Source organism: Coccidioides immitis (genome assembly GCF_000149335.2).
Source record: "Coccidioides immitis RS genomic scaffold supercont3.2, whole genome shotgun sequence".
Lineage (NCBI taxonomy): Eukaryota > Fungi > Ascomycota > Eurotiomycetes > Onygenales > Onygenaceae > Coccidioides > Coccidioides immitis.
Window position 1 is genome coordinate 3,534,430 of NW_004504309.1, and position 13,798 is coordinate 3,548,227.

The following is a 13,798-nucleotide window of genomic DNA, read 5'->3' on the forward strand; positions in this document are numbered from 1 at the left end:
CATGTTCTCCGTATAACTCCGTTTTTCGAATTTTAAATGAAAAAATAAAATAAAATAAAAAGAATAAAAAGCAGCCAATCCGACAGCGTGACAACCAAAATCAGGATGTTCATCCTAGAGAGATCCTCGGACGGATGAATTCCAGTTTAAGACGGTCGCGTAGCTGCTTGAGGTAGCAGCCGCGAAAATTTGGCCTCATGTTCAACTCACCAGTACTCCATGTTCCGTAAATGTCGAAGACAGACCGCTGCTGGTATTTAGGATGAGTGGAAGTGAAAGCTAGCGGTTAGCGCATACAATCAGTCTCCTGTCGCCGTTCAGGTAATCCTGCTCGCCTGTGCAACGAGGGTTGGTGGACGCTGAAGTCTCTCTCTGCATGATCCGGGGAAGGCCCAGTTGCAGGTTCGCCGCGATTAATATGGCCCAAGTTGATCGTCGTTCATGCTTCCAAAAGTCATGAGCCGGGCGGGCGCTCTAGCCCTCTGCAGCTGGTCGAAAGTAGGGATGGTTATGAAAGGGGCGCATCGTACAGACGAGGGGGGTTGCAGATAGCGTCCTTTTTGCAGTGGTGCACCCGAGGGAAGGGTCTTTTTTGAGACATCGCTTTTTCGTCTCCCTCTCGCTCTCTCTTTTTTTTGCCTTCGTCTTCCAGGAAAACAGTCGACGATGATGGTGTCGATTTGAAGGTGCTCCGTAGCTGGCCAACTAATTTCCGGTTTTTCGTGCAGCTTAGACTTCGGTTGCAGCTGGACGGGCTTCTCCCAGCAGCGTCTTCGGGGCGGGCAGCAGGCCTAAAGTCAACTAACTTCTAAAGGGTTATTTTTAATTTCGGGCCTGCTGCACCCACCAACCACCAACGCCGCACCGCCGGTCGCCCCAATTGGCCAGGCTCAGCCATCCTCTACCCCTACGCTTTCAACCCCCCAAGCCTCCCTCTCTCCACCGCACACCACACCACACATCATCCACCCACCCACCACCCTTCCATCCATCCATCCATAATCAATCCATCCCTTCCCATCGCTCTGTCACTCGTTTCATCGTTCGCTTTCTTTTCTCCCCACCAGACGCTTCTGCCCTCAGCTTCTCTCGAGCTGTCTCCCCTGTGTTGCCATTCTTTCTCTCTTCCCATTTTCTCTTGCTTTCCTTCTCTCCCTCCCTTCTTCAGCCTGGCGCTGCTTCGAACACCCGCGAATTTTTCGATCAAATTTCCCGTTCCCCCGTTGAGGCCCACGTCACCACCTGTCAACGGCTTTGTCTCTTCAAAACTGACAGGCAAGCTCCGTCGGACGGTCGAGAGTTTCGCTTCTCAGCGCATCTGCCACCCTTTCCATGTCGCGACCTGTTAACCTTCTCGAGGCGTCAATCCGTGATTTCAGTTCATTGATAACATCGTGACGGCACACCACCCGCAAGTCCCGTACAATCATCCATACAGAAAATTACCCCAAGACTCGAGCTCGTCGCCAGGGAAGACTCCTGGACGCAAACACCCAAAATTCCCACCCGTCCCATTTGGATTCAATATCTTTTGGTGGTGGGGGAGGAATCGCGTCGAGTTTGAATTCTTTATTTTTGTCTTAAATAAAATTGGAGCCACGACCATCTCGCTGCGATTGCTTTGATGGTTACTCGACCACCAACCCACTCCTCGCCATCCCTTCACAAGCCGCCTCCGTTCCACGATCGGCGTCAAAGCACAATGGCACGCATCAACATAGATAACTTAGTTGGCGACCCTTTTGCATTGGCATCCATCTCGATATCATTGGTACGAGCATCCACCCATCGTCGTTGATGCCTGCTTCGCGCCCTGAGAAATGCACAAATGCTAACCCCCCCTTTTTTTTTCCTCTCATCAGCTTGCATGGCTAATTACGTTCATCTCCGCTATCATCTCCGACGTCCGCGGCTTTTTCCCAAATATCTACTGGTGGACCATTGCTTATCAACTGCTCTGCATCCTCGGTATCTCATATGTGATGGCAACGGGCACGAGCCATATCTATAGCACTGCGGTATAGCTGCTTTACCATTCCATATCTATGTGCCTGGACGCATTTCACTAACGCGTGTGGTCATCTCCAGATTGTCGGATATGTCGCCTCAGCCTTTGCTTTCACCACGTTCGCGGTCGACGTCATGCTAAAAGATAAGTCCGGATCAAAGGAAGCTGCAGGAGCTGGGTTTATCCTGCTATCCATCATCAATGTACGGATTTTTTTTTTTTTTTTTTTAAAAAAAATTCTAGCGCCTATGTAAGAGAAATCATCCTAACAGTCTTCCTTTCTAGATCATTTGGATCTTCTATTTTGGCTCTACAGCTCAGCCACGTCCTCGTACCTACATTGATTCGTTCGCCATGCATAAAGAGCAGCCATCATATCTCAATCCGAGCCAGATGTCCAACCACTACAACAATCGCCCCGACACCACCCTTTCTAGCCAACCGCCGCAGATGTATACCTCTGCTCAATTAAACGGATTCGAAACGTCGTCGCCTATACCAGGTTACGGGGGCGGACAAGCAGGTCAGTCCGGAGCATCCGGTCTGGGCAATTCCCAGGTGAACTTGGCAGCCAACGGTAGCGCAACCGGAGATGCTTCCAACGAAGTTAGCCCGCCTACCGAATACCCTTACCGTGCAAAGGCGATCTACTCGTATGAAGCGAACCCAGACGATGCAAACGAAATCAGTTTTACAAAACACGAGATCCTTGAGGTATCTGATGTGAGTGGGCGGTGGTGGCAAGCGAAGAAATCGACGGGAGAGACAGGCATTGCCCCGTCGAACTACCTGATCTTGCTATAAGCGAAGAAAGGAAAAAGCAGGCAACACCACCGAACTCGATGTGTGAGCAGTTAATACCGTGCACACATCCTCCCTAATTGCTGAAAGAGGTGTTTTCTACACTTGATACCCGTTGCCTCGTTCCCTTTTTTATGCTCTTTTTCTGACCTTTTTTTGTTTCGCATCAACAATTTTTCTGGCGCAATTGGGGGCTTGTGATAAATATGTCATGTCTGATGGGCTCTTATAACTGTTTGGTTCATTCTTACGTTTTTCAATTCTCCGCTTTGGCCCTCCTGTTATTGGGAACTCCCGTACTCAGCTGCCCACCTGTTTTCATGTTTTCTTTATTAATGTGTGATTCATATTTGACCCGGATCCCCCGGAGAAAATTCTCGAACTTGTATTCGTACACCTTACGATCGGCAAAATGCTGCTGAGATTTGACTGGCGCTAAACTCATGTGTCCCTGTAGCCAATGTTCTAGACGGTCTCATCAAATTTGTCGATATCCTATCTACCCTTCTTTTCCCGCAGATGAGAAAGGAACGCATGTGTGGATTATGTATTTTCTGAAGATTTTTGGTTCCTATCAGTTTTCTTTTTTTGGTGGGCATTCTTCACATGCATAAATGGACATGCACTCCTTTCCATCTGTTTTATCCATTCGAGTGTGCAATATCTTCTCTCTTTCTTTTTCTTTTCTTTTCTCTTTTTCTGTGTGACAGGTGGTATTTAGGCCGCCCGCCGAGAATTTGTACATATTTACATATGTTTTCACCAAGAGAAAGATAGGTAGGTTGGAAGGGAATGGGACTATGCGCAGTTTATGTCTATTTGCAGACATTCTATCTACAGCATAATCTTGCACTCATGGGACTTCTGCAGCAATATGAATGTGAGCAGAAAGATATGTGGATCAAAGTGCTATGTTTTCAGCAGTAACCAGTTGTGTTTGAAAGTTGCATGCATCCAATCTGCCTTTGCTTGTTGTCCGGCATTCTTTCTTAGCAGATATATCACATCATGCAAGCATTTTGAGTATTTGCAGAGCATTTGGCGTGCCTGGACGGAATGGGGGCGAGCACTGACAGTAACGCATGATGTGACAAATATTGATATAATTAATACGAGTATAAATGATACAATAGGGCAAGGACATGAGTGATCAACTGACGGGGCAATGGGATGACAGGAACTCATCAGTCAGGAGATACAAGCACCATCATTCCTTGTCAGTGACACAGGAATTCAAACACCATTTTGTTCAAGAACCTTCACGCACGCATGAATGAGAGCTTGTTGATAGTTGACTATTAGGCATGATGCAGAAAAACAACAGGGGGCTGGTTGTTCATGCAGGGACACCGCACAATAACATGATCGACATTACCAAACATACTGCTTAATGCCAGTAAATTTTTAAATGTGTTGTGAGCACAGCAGTTTTTAACTACATTGTCTGAATTACCCATATCCAATTTTCAGTCTTCTACTCCGTACCAGGCTGAGAATTGTCCAATAGATGGCATGATTGCAGAATTTCACCCTGCGGAGGATAAAGCCTTTTTCACATTCCATGTCTTTTCTGATTTTGTGACCGTGGATATAAGCTGATAGGCTAAGTCTCTATGTACGGAGTACTCTGTATATATGTCGTAATGTGCGACATTTGTACCAAAAAGGCTTCCCAGGCATTCTTAAAGTGAGAATGCAGGACCAGCTTATCCAATGTGTTGCTTCTCGACTTGATGGTTAGTGCTAGGAGCCTTCATTTTACTGTTTCTTACTTTCATTTTCTGCCTTTTCTTTTTCTCAGTGGCTTGCTCCCGAAATCTATTCCGGGATATGTCAATCCCGTCCACTCGAACCAAAAAACGCCCTTGAAATTTTGCTCCCATTATTGTCCCCTTTTTGCCGCCCACATTATCCTCTTTCTTCTGACCTTTGCGGGTGCTCTTCCCCACTCGAGTTAAGTTCATTTAACTCACCCTGGGCCAATGGCAGCCGAGCGCGAGCTTATCTCCGTCTTAGCTCTCTTCGCTGGTTGACGGCCGAACTCTGGTACAAAGCTTGGCTTCCACTCCGGCAGCGACAGAAGCACAAAAAAAAAAAAAAAAAGGAAGGGAGATGAAATAAGAGCTCCATCAAAAAATTAAAGGGCCCCATCTCCGCCAGTGGGGATGTCCTCCACACCGGTATGTGGTGCCATATTTCTGTCACAGACCGCGGTTGCTTAAAAAGCAGACGATGAGGTGGATTGAGTATAATTCTTCTCCTCGCTTTCATGCCCGTTTGTGCTTGGGTTTCCCTTGAAATTGATTTCGTATATCCCAGCAGTTTCTTTTTGGCTTAAGACGACCTCACTATATTGATTTGATCGTTCCTTTTCAGTGGTCTCAGAAAGGCGTGTTTGAGCCTTTGTTAAATGGATATCTTTCTCAAGTTCAATTATCAACTTGCGGCTTTCTATTCTCTTTTCAGTTGAGGATAGCGGGAATCCAAGTGACAGAGGTTATCAACCGGCCGTTGCTACATCGACATTTTCATTTCAAAGGGAAATAAAGGGAATTTCACTCTAATTGATTTCATAACCCAAAAAGCAAAGCTGGACAACCGGAGCCCAAGCAAGATATTTCTATTTAGTTGTCCCGTGACGGATACTTTGCATCTGAGTGCCATTGACCGTGTAAATAGATGGCGGAAGGAAAAGAGATACCCGTTGCGGCAAATGTTCTGGGCACCATCGGAACCGTGCTATGGTGCATCCAGCTCGTACCTCAAATATGGTACAACTGGAGGAGGAAAAACACGGATGGCCTGCCAGCGTCCATGATGCTCCTATGGGCCCTATGTATGCTCCCCTAGCCTCCAGTCCCCCTGTATGCAGCAGCATTAGACGTTATATTATCTAAATCGAAAAAAAAAAAAAAAAAAAAAAAAAAAGGAAAGTGAGAAGCAAACCGCTAATGGATCGGGGACTTCAGGTGCTCCTCCATTCGGTATCTATATGATTCTACAAGTGAGTTTAGAAATGCAGTCCTTCGATCATATTTTCCGATCTAGGCCTGACTTAACGGTTACAGGGTGTCAATATACCTATTCAAATTCAACCGCAGATCTTTGGGACATTATGCTTAATATGTTGGGCGCAGATTCTTGTTTATCACCAGTAAGTCAACTGCGTACACGAAGGCTCGTACTCGTACATACAAAGTAACATATTTATATTTGTAGCAATTATACGAGGGTTAAGGCAACTGTAATTACCCTTGCTCTCGCAGTGTTGCTGGGTGGCTCGGAGGTCCTTTTTATTCTTACGTTAAGGGTGAATATGTCTCGCGTCTTAGATCACATTATCATGCCTCTGACCTCCCTTTCCTTCCAACAGATCCCGTACAGAAAAGGCATTACTTGGCCGGCGCTCTTGTTTGGGATTCTCGCCACAATACTTCTTGTGCTAGGGTTGATGTCTCCATACCAAGAAATTTGGAAAAGAAGAGGGAGGGTTGTAGGAATCAGTAAGTTTCGCAGCATCCGGCCAAATGAATAGTGTAGATCATGGCTGACCTATTTTCAGATTGGGTCTTCCTTACCATGGATACATTTGGAGCGCTATTCTCGCTCCTAGCTCTAGGTGAGCGTATAAAGGGACAAAATCCTAAGGATTTGGGTTAAGATTGGCTCACATAAATGGATACATATAGTTGTTGAAAGTTCCTTTGATGTCCTCGGAGGTGTTATGTACTGTGTTGTGTGGGTATCCCCTGGCTAAACCTGTCGCGCGAAAGGAATATGTTAACATACAGGCTTTCTAGGTTGGCTTTGGAAATAGGGATCTTTGGAAGCCACATAGTCTGGAGACTGTTGCATCGTGACCTGCTGAAGGAAGCCAAGGCCGCTGGCGTGACCATCGATGAGATACTTGAAGCTAACAAGCGGACGGTCACTCCGTCTAGCTTGGTGGAGAGTCAAGACCATGTAGGAGTGGCAACGGTTGACACAGTTGAGCAGGCTAGGAGGTAGAGGCATAAAGGGCCACAAGGGCCTCCCTTGCGAAAGGCAATACTTAATCCAATATGGATTACTTCCTCCTGGAGTTAACTACCTTCGCGTATAGCATAACGACAACAAAAGATGACTGAGAGGAAGTAGCAAAGTTGCGACAGCTGCTGTTATTTGAATTCGGATGAATGATGATTCTGAGAAGATATATTTATATAATACTGCACCCGATATTTTCTTTCATCTGCCGGTTCACGGCTCCTTCACGGAGAGAATATGAAAAAAAATAGTCAGCGATAGTTACCCCATGCTGGCGACCCAAGAAGCTTGCGTCATGCGTTCCCCAGCTTCTACTCCGCGGACATGTAAATGGGTAACGCGCGTGCACGAGCGTCTTGTTAAAGGCTATGATTCGGGGGGGTATTCACCCCTCTGCGTAAGGATCCGAGCATTGAACGGATGTACAGCCTCCGAATCGATGCCCAAAAGGCAAAGACGAGCTGGTGGCATGGTTTGATCTTTGCCTGGTAGAGATACGAAGATAATATATCGAAGGGGCTCCCCCCCGGTACTCCGACGTAATGGATGGATGTTCCATTGCATACGGAGGTAGCGAATCGGCTTCTCGGATGACACCCCCTGTTATGTGTTGGAGCCAATCGATAGCTCAAGTTCCAATTTGTCAGGGTCGCGTTGGAGCCAGCCCTCCCGGCGCCTGTACAGACTCATCAGATATCTGGTTGTTATCTTATAGTAGGGCGGAAGGATATATATATATATCACCGTGACGAAGCCTTAGAAATGGAGAAATCAAGGTGTTTGAAGAATCTTGGAGTACGCTTCCCACGCAGATAACGCGAGCAGAAGCCATCACTGCACCGGCACCTGTGTTAAGATACCAGAGCTTGCAAGTATTCAAAACAAGCTACCCGTCACTCTCTTTTTCACACACACACACACACATTCTCGTTCAACTCCAATGTCTGACGAACTTGTAATCAGAAAGTGCTCCCATATCCCGAATAATCATGTCTCAACCGAACGTGAATCAGCCAGAAGACCAACGCCGGGAAGCTGAAGCCCTGCAAGCCCCAAGAACCTGCTGTCCCCCTTACGACATCAATGATCCGGCTCAACAAGAGCTCAGCAACCTCATCCGGCCTCTCAAAATGGACCCGATGGGCGTTGTCTCTCTCGGCCGTGACGGGGTCTATCGCTCGCTGTCTGCTGGCCTCGACGAGGTTGTTGACGCGGTTGGCCTGAGTCCTAGGCTTGTCGAGGCTCTTTTCAAACGACTTCCGCCTGGATTGGGGGCCGAGCACGAAGGGGCCGACGGGACTAACGTGCCGAGGGAGCAGTGGTTTCATCCGGATAAGAGCCAACTCCCGCAAACCAGTATCCAAAGAGAGGCAAGAGGAACTGAAGAGGGAAATGGAGGAGCAGAAGAAGGAAAGGAGTGAGCATGGAACGAGACAGGATTCTATCAGAGAGGGCTGAGATGTAGCTAGTCCGTCGTTTGCTGTGGGCCTTTGGGTTGATGCTCAATGAACTTGGCAAATAGTTGGAAATCCATGAACGCTTTACGCCGATGGTCATCCAAAATGCGTCCCTCGCCTTCTTTATTCAAAAGGTCGTGTTGTCACATATGTATCTTCTTGCTCGCGTAACCTTCCTTCGAGCACATCCACAAGATATAATAAGGGCCACGACGCAGGCTGCTCCCAGGCAAGGCACCATGGCCTGGCTCTGCACATGGATGATTTTACACCCATTCAACTCCTGCCGGCTTAGCCGGAGTATGCGGATTGCTTCTTGATCCGTTCTCGTCATCCAAACAGGGAACTACAAGTTTCCCTGTAGTGATACGATACGTCCCACTGACCCCAGCATATTTACCATAAGTGTAAGAATAAGCATTCTGACTGACGCATACTACCACTGAGATTTCACCATCCTTTGCAGTGTAAAAGCAGGAAGGATTAGGAACATTGCAGCGCGAGCCGGAGAAGCTCCGCGCAACGAGTCCGTCACGCTTGCATCGGTGGAGACCAGAAATATCCTTGCTTCAAGGCCAACACCATGGCATACGGACGTCCATGATCCTAGCTGTTCGTGAGTTAGCGACGTGATTAATTTGATCCCAACAAGGTTTCTTCCACCCAAGCAGCAGAGATTCCGCCAAGTTGATCATTGGAGAGGGAGAGCAGAGAAAAGCTGTTTCGGTGAATGTATGTCCTATTAGTCACTATGTATGTACCTTTGTATGGCTTGTTCCAGGCCGTGTGGGGATGATCGGCGACGCAGAGAGAGGTATGGCTGGAGCGAGGAGGCGGGACAGAATGCAGAACTGCTTGGATTTTGCCTGCTGGTTTTGTTTCGGCTTGATGTGACTGCTCATTGGTTTGTACGGAGCATGGAGTGGTTGGATGATGGGGGTGTGAAGTGAAATGCCCTTAATGAAACATATAACTAACTGGTTAGTTCATAAAGCCTGTAGTGAGCGAGTGAGACAATGCCTCTTGACAGAGAACGTCCTCTGGTCTTTTGTCGCGTCTGCGATTCTGCTGCTGCTGCTGCTGCTGCTTGCTGGCTGGAACGGGACGACGGCGTGTGATTTCTTTTTCTTTTTCTCCTGCACGCCCCAAGCCGCCCGGGCTAGCTCCCAGCTCAACGCCGACCGACCAAATCACCCAATTCCACGAGGCGACGAGTCTCAATCCGCCTGCTCCTGGATCTGCCACCGTCTTCCCCCTTTGAAGGGCCCTGGTGTGAGCGTCCCGTCCTGCTCGTGTCTCTCCGCCACCGTCCCTCCCCTCCCCTCCCAAAAATCCATGCATCTGACAGCTGCGTGAGCCGTTCGAGGATGGATCGCATGACTGGAGACCCTGCTACGACTTCGATCAAGGCCTCTTCTTTGGGATTCTACAGTTAACTAGACACTCCTGCTGCTCCCCCCGGCCTCTCCGCCGCCTTGCTTTCTCCCAGCTTGTGCTGCGTCTGTCCGTCAATTGCTCCTCCTTGTGCTCCGGGAGGAGAGCAGGCTGATACAGACGGAGGCGTCCAGCAAGCCGCCCTCCCCCCCGGCCCAGGCCACGCAGCTGCTCCTCCGTTGCTGTGTTCGTTCCTTCGTTTCTTTTTTCTGGCCTGTGCGTGGATGTATGTGCGTGTCTGGTTCGCGGAGGGAAATTCTATTTTGAGCATTTTTGCTTTGCCGGAACCATGGCTAGCAGCAACACGAACAACAACCACCATCGCCTGTCGAGACTGACCGCGAAGCTGCTGCGACGACCGTCGACCTCCTCCTCCGCCAAGAACATCTCCTTCTCCCCCTCTTCGACCCCTGGCGTCGACTCGCTGCCCGTGGATGACCAGCCCGTTCGTGCCCACCCCGCCGATGGTGCTGCCCGTGCCGACTCGACCGCATCTCGGGTGAGGACCTCGTGGTGCAGCCTGGAGACCGTCGACGGCAACACCGCCGCCAACGGCCCCGACGAGAAACCCCAGAGGCAGACCGCCAACGACTCGCATGCGACGCCTCAAGTGCTCCCGGATCCCAGCCCATGCGGCCAAACTACCACCCAAGCTTGCCCGGCCGCCCGTCTCTCAACCCAGCCCAAAGACGCGCTCTCTTCAACGCCATTGACCGCCGAAGCCGCTCCCAAGAGAGGTCCCTGCCTCCGACGCCTCGAGGAATCCAATCTGGCCGGTGCCTGCAAGGAGGTGTTTCCGTCCGGTCGGTCCCTGTCCGTCCGGAGATCGGATTCTCGATCCACTGCTCCCCGGACACTCAACGCTGTCGACGAGTCCGGTCAGGATACGAACCTGCCATCGCCTCTCTCCGTTCCTACTGCCAAACCGACTCCTGCTCCCCCCAACCCGCCTTCGCGTCCTCCACTCGCCGTTCGACGACAATCTCTCGTCCCAGCGTCCCAGCAACGACTCATAAAAACGCTTCTGGAACCTGGAGTCGTTGGAGCCGGTGGAGACTATTTCTCTCGCGGAACCCCGTCCATCCAGCCAGATATGATCAGCAGGAAGGTATGGGTCAAGCGGTCCGGCTCGTCCCCGACGCTGGTCTCCGTGACGGAGGAAGATTTGGTGGATGACCTACGGGAGGCAATTTTAAGGAAATATGCCAACACTCTGGGACGTACCTTTGACGCGCCGGATATCATGCTGAAGCTGGTACCACGAGAGCCGTCCAGCCGGCAGAGTAATCCAGACCGTCTGTTAGGCCCTGAGGAGCCCGTTGGACGCACCCTGGACCACTATTACCCCGGCGGCCAGACGGTCGGAGAAGCATTGATCATTGAGATTCCTCAGCGGCGCACTCCGAGGCCTTCACCGCGGCATAACGTTTCGTACGTGCATCCGGATGACCTGCGCCCTGGTGAAGCCGATGAGTACTTCCCTCCAATGCACTCTATACAAACGCCCAACGTTTCCAGCTCGATATCCACCGGGAGCGTGCCTAATTCGCATCAGCATTCAATATCAGTCATCACCACCGGCCAGCTACCACCCGTTCCTTCTCCCGGCAGCCGCGGATCCTGGCATAACCTTCAACACCGACCGAAATTCCCTCGCCAACATACCTCTTCTCCCACAATCATCGGCGCAACCCCTGCCGTGAACAACATGACTGGTAGGCGAGCCCCGTTCTGAGCATGCTCCGATCTATGGTTTTCTTTCTTTCTTTTTCCTTTTTTTTTTTTTTTTTTTTTTTTTTTAATCTTCGGTTTTGGTCCTGGTCCAGTGTTAACGTAATCCGCGTCTACTTTGCCTCTTCCGATACATCTAGACACCGTCGACCAATCTGTAAATGGCGGTGTTGCTCCCGTTCCTTCGCCTCCAACTACCAGTACTCCTCCAGCTCCCGCTCCCGAACCACAGACAAAATCAGTACATACCCCTCCAGCTCGCGTCAACTCTCCTCGCCCAGTAACAAAACTCCGCAAAATGAAGAAAATGAGCAGCGGTGCTACTGTAGACTCCAGCCCTGCCTCGTCGAGCCTTCTAGACGGCACCGTCCCTCCAATCAATGTCCTCATCGTCGAAGATAACACGATCAACCTCAAGCTTCTGGAAGCTTTCATGAAGCGCCTCAAAGTCAGGTGGCAGACCGCAATGAACGGCCGTGAGGCGGTTAACAAATGGCGCGGTGGAGGTTTTCACCTGGTTTTAATGGATATCCAACTGCCCGTCATGAACGGTCTAGAGGCCACTCGCGAGATCCGGAGGTTGGAGCGAGTGAACAATATCGGCGTGTTTTCAAAGGGTGTTGCTGCGACGTCACCACACGCGATGGTCGATACGAAGGGCAATGACGTTTTCCCACCGAAACCGGAAGATGTGCTCGATAAAAAGTCGTCCGTCAAAAGCCCTGTTATTATCGTGGCACTTACAGCAAGCAGCTTGCAAAGCGATAGAGACGAGGCCCTGGCGGCTGGATGCAATGATTTCTTAACCAAAGTATGGCGTCATGGTTTTCGTTCGGCAAAATGCCTTTCTTTGTTAGACCTTTTTTTGGAATATCCCCGCTGACTTCCGCATCTACTAGCCCGTGAACATGATATGGCTCGAAAAGAAAGTCACGGAATGGGGTTGCATGCAAGCCCTGATCGACTTTGAAGGCTGGCGAAAATGGCGTGGTTTCGATTCGTCAACATCAAGTGGTGTATCGCAACAGTCTACCTCGACCGCTACTATAACCGACGCACCCTTGACGGATTCCCCTTCACCGCATTTAACAACATCAAAATCTTCGCAAGGGAATCACACCTCTACAGTGAACTCAACTCACGATGAAAAGCCGTCTCAAGACCAGGGAGAGTCCAGTCCAGCACCAGCATCGTCGAAACTCACAGGAACTTGCGTATACCTCAAAGGTAGTGGAAAAGACTCGCGCACTAGTTCCACATCGACGATCGTGCCGAATGGTGGCAGCTCTTCGACTGGGGCGTCACCCACACCGACACTGGCTGGGAGAACTCCTACAGCTGGGACTACGTCGGGAATGACTTCACTGTCATCCGTTATCTCGTCCTCCGGAAAGAGAGGAAGTCGTGCCTCAACTCCTGCAAAGAACCACGCGCTGTGAAGCTATTAGCCCGATAAATGCCCATACCCCCCCTTTTCACCCTCCATTTGTCTAAGTGGATGTCACCATCCTTTAGTAACGCCTTGTTTCTGTGGTTTCCTTGGAAACAGGACCTTTTTTGAATGCATCTAATTACCTATTTCGTTCTCCTTTTGGTTTCTACTACTCTAACCACTTTACATTTTGCTTTCTGGCGTTGAATCAGATTGGTGATGAAGCCATTCTTGGGAAATCTCATTGTTTGTCTATCTGCCTGCTTTTTGTCCTTGTTATTTTTGTTCAATTCTCTTCACAAAAAAAGGTACCTATTCTCTCAGGAAAAAAAGGCAAAAAGAACCAAAAAAAGCAATTTATCCCGCAAAGTCCACTTTTGCTGTTATTTTCTATACATATGTCACACACATGCACACATATACATACCAGTAAGGTTGTTTTTCATTTGTCTTTTTTTTTTTTTTTCTTTTTTAGTCTCTGTATCCTTATTTTCTTTTTGCCCCTAACATATGCTGGGTGGGATATATGTGAAGCGAAGTTCATAATACACCATTTGGTTCTAGTTTTGATCTTGGGAAGGAGAGCTCAACTAGGGTTCCTACGTTCCCAGAGCCAGTTCCTCCATTGAACAAGCAGGAATAAATACATAGTTTTCAACGTGAGATATGGCTTGCTTGTGTATAGTATTGAGTCTGGTGCTGTGTGTATACGTGTACTCGTTGAACCTTTTATCAGCTGGATAATGCATTTGGGAGTGAGCATAGAGGCCTATAAGTATAAAAGAACGGTGGTTACTCTGATTCTGAGTCTTCCTCCCCCCTTGCTCGAGTAGGAATGCTTCAGTGATGATGAACGGGGGAGGTCGTCGAAGGCTCCTGTTGCTGGAAGTTAGCACGGAGTATAGTGTG

General features: G+C 49.2%; 5 protein-coding genes across 5 annotated transcripts; 4 read left to right on the forward strand and 1 right to left on the reverse strand.

The window, feature by feature from the left end:
- Positions 1–413: 413 nt before the first annotated feature.
- On the reverse strand, positions 414–1,430 carry CIMG_06798 (uncharacterized protein; the record flags this gene model as incomplete). Its single annotated transcript, XM_001242901.2, has 3 exons — positions 414–791; positions 974–1,242; positions 1,292–1,430. 3 exons carry the CDS (start codon positions 1,428–1,430, stop codon positions 414–416), a joined length of 786 nt encoding a protein of 261 aa, XP_001242902.2.
- CIMG_06799 (high osmolarity signaling protein SHO1) lies at positions 999–3,690 on the forward strand. The gene is made up of 4 exons (XM_001242902.2): positions 999–1,771; positions 1,863–2,018; positions 2,089–2,211; positions 2,294–3,690. The coding sequence occupies exons 1-4, from the start codon at positions 1,703–1,705 to the stop codon at positions 2,810–2,812; spliced, it is 867 nt and encodes a 288-aa protein (XP_001242903.1). The 5' UTR covers positions 999–1,702; the 3' UTR covers positions 2,813–3,690.
- Positions 3,691–4,978: 1,288 nt separating this feature from the next.
- On the forward strand, positions 4,979–6,817 carry CIMG_06800 (PQ loop repeat protein; the record flags this gene model as incomplete). Its single annotated transcript, XM_001242903.2, has 8 exons — positions 4,979–5,645; positions 5,779–5,813; positions 5,878–5,963; positions 6,029–6,119; positions 6,183–6,312; positions 6,372–6,428; positions 6,499–6,547; positions 6,610–6,817. The coding sequence occupies exons 1-8, from the start codon at positions 5,489–5,491 to the stop codon at positions 6,815–6,817; spliced, it is 813 nt and encodes a 270-aa protein (XP_001242904.2). The 5' UTR covers positions 4,979–5,488.
- Positions 6,818–7,824: 1,007 nt separating this feature from the next.
- On the forward strand, positions 7,825–8,256 carry CIMG_06801 (uncharacterized protein; the record flags this gene model as incomplete). The annotated part of the gene is made up of 1 exon (XM_001242904.1): positions 7,825–8,256. One exon carries the CDS (start codon positions 7,825–7,827, stop codon positions 8,254–8,256), a length of 432 nt encoding a protein of 143 aa, XP_001242905.1.
- Positions 8,257–10,015: 1,759 nt separating this feature from the next.
- CIMG_11840 (response regulator) lies at positions 10,016–13,334 on the forward strand (the record flags this gene model as incomplete). The annotated part of the gene is made up of 3 exons (XM_012358711.1): positions 10,016–11,441; positions 11,598–12,268; positions 12,357–13,334. 3 exons carry the CDS (start codon positions 10,016–10,018, stop codon positions 12,894–12,896), a joined length of 2,637 nt encoding a protein of 878 aa, XP_012214134.1. The 3' UTR covers positions 12,897–13,334.
- Positions 13,335–13,798: the final 464 nt, after the last annotated feature.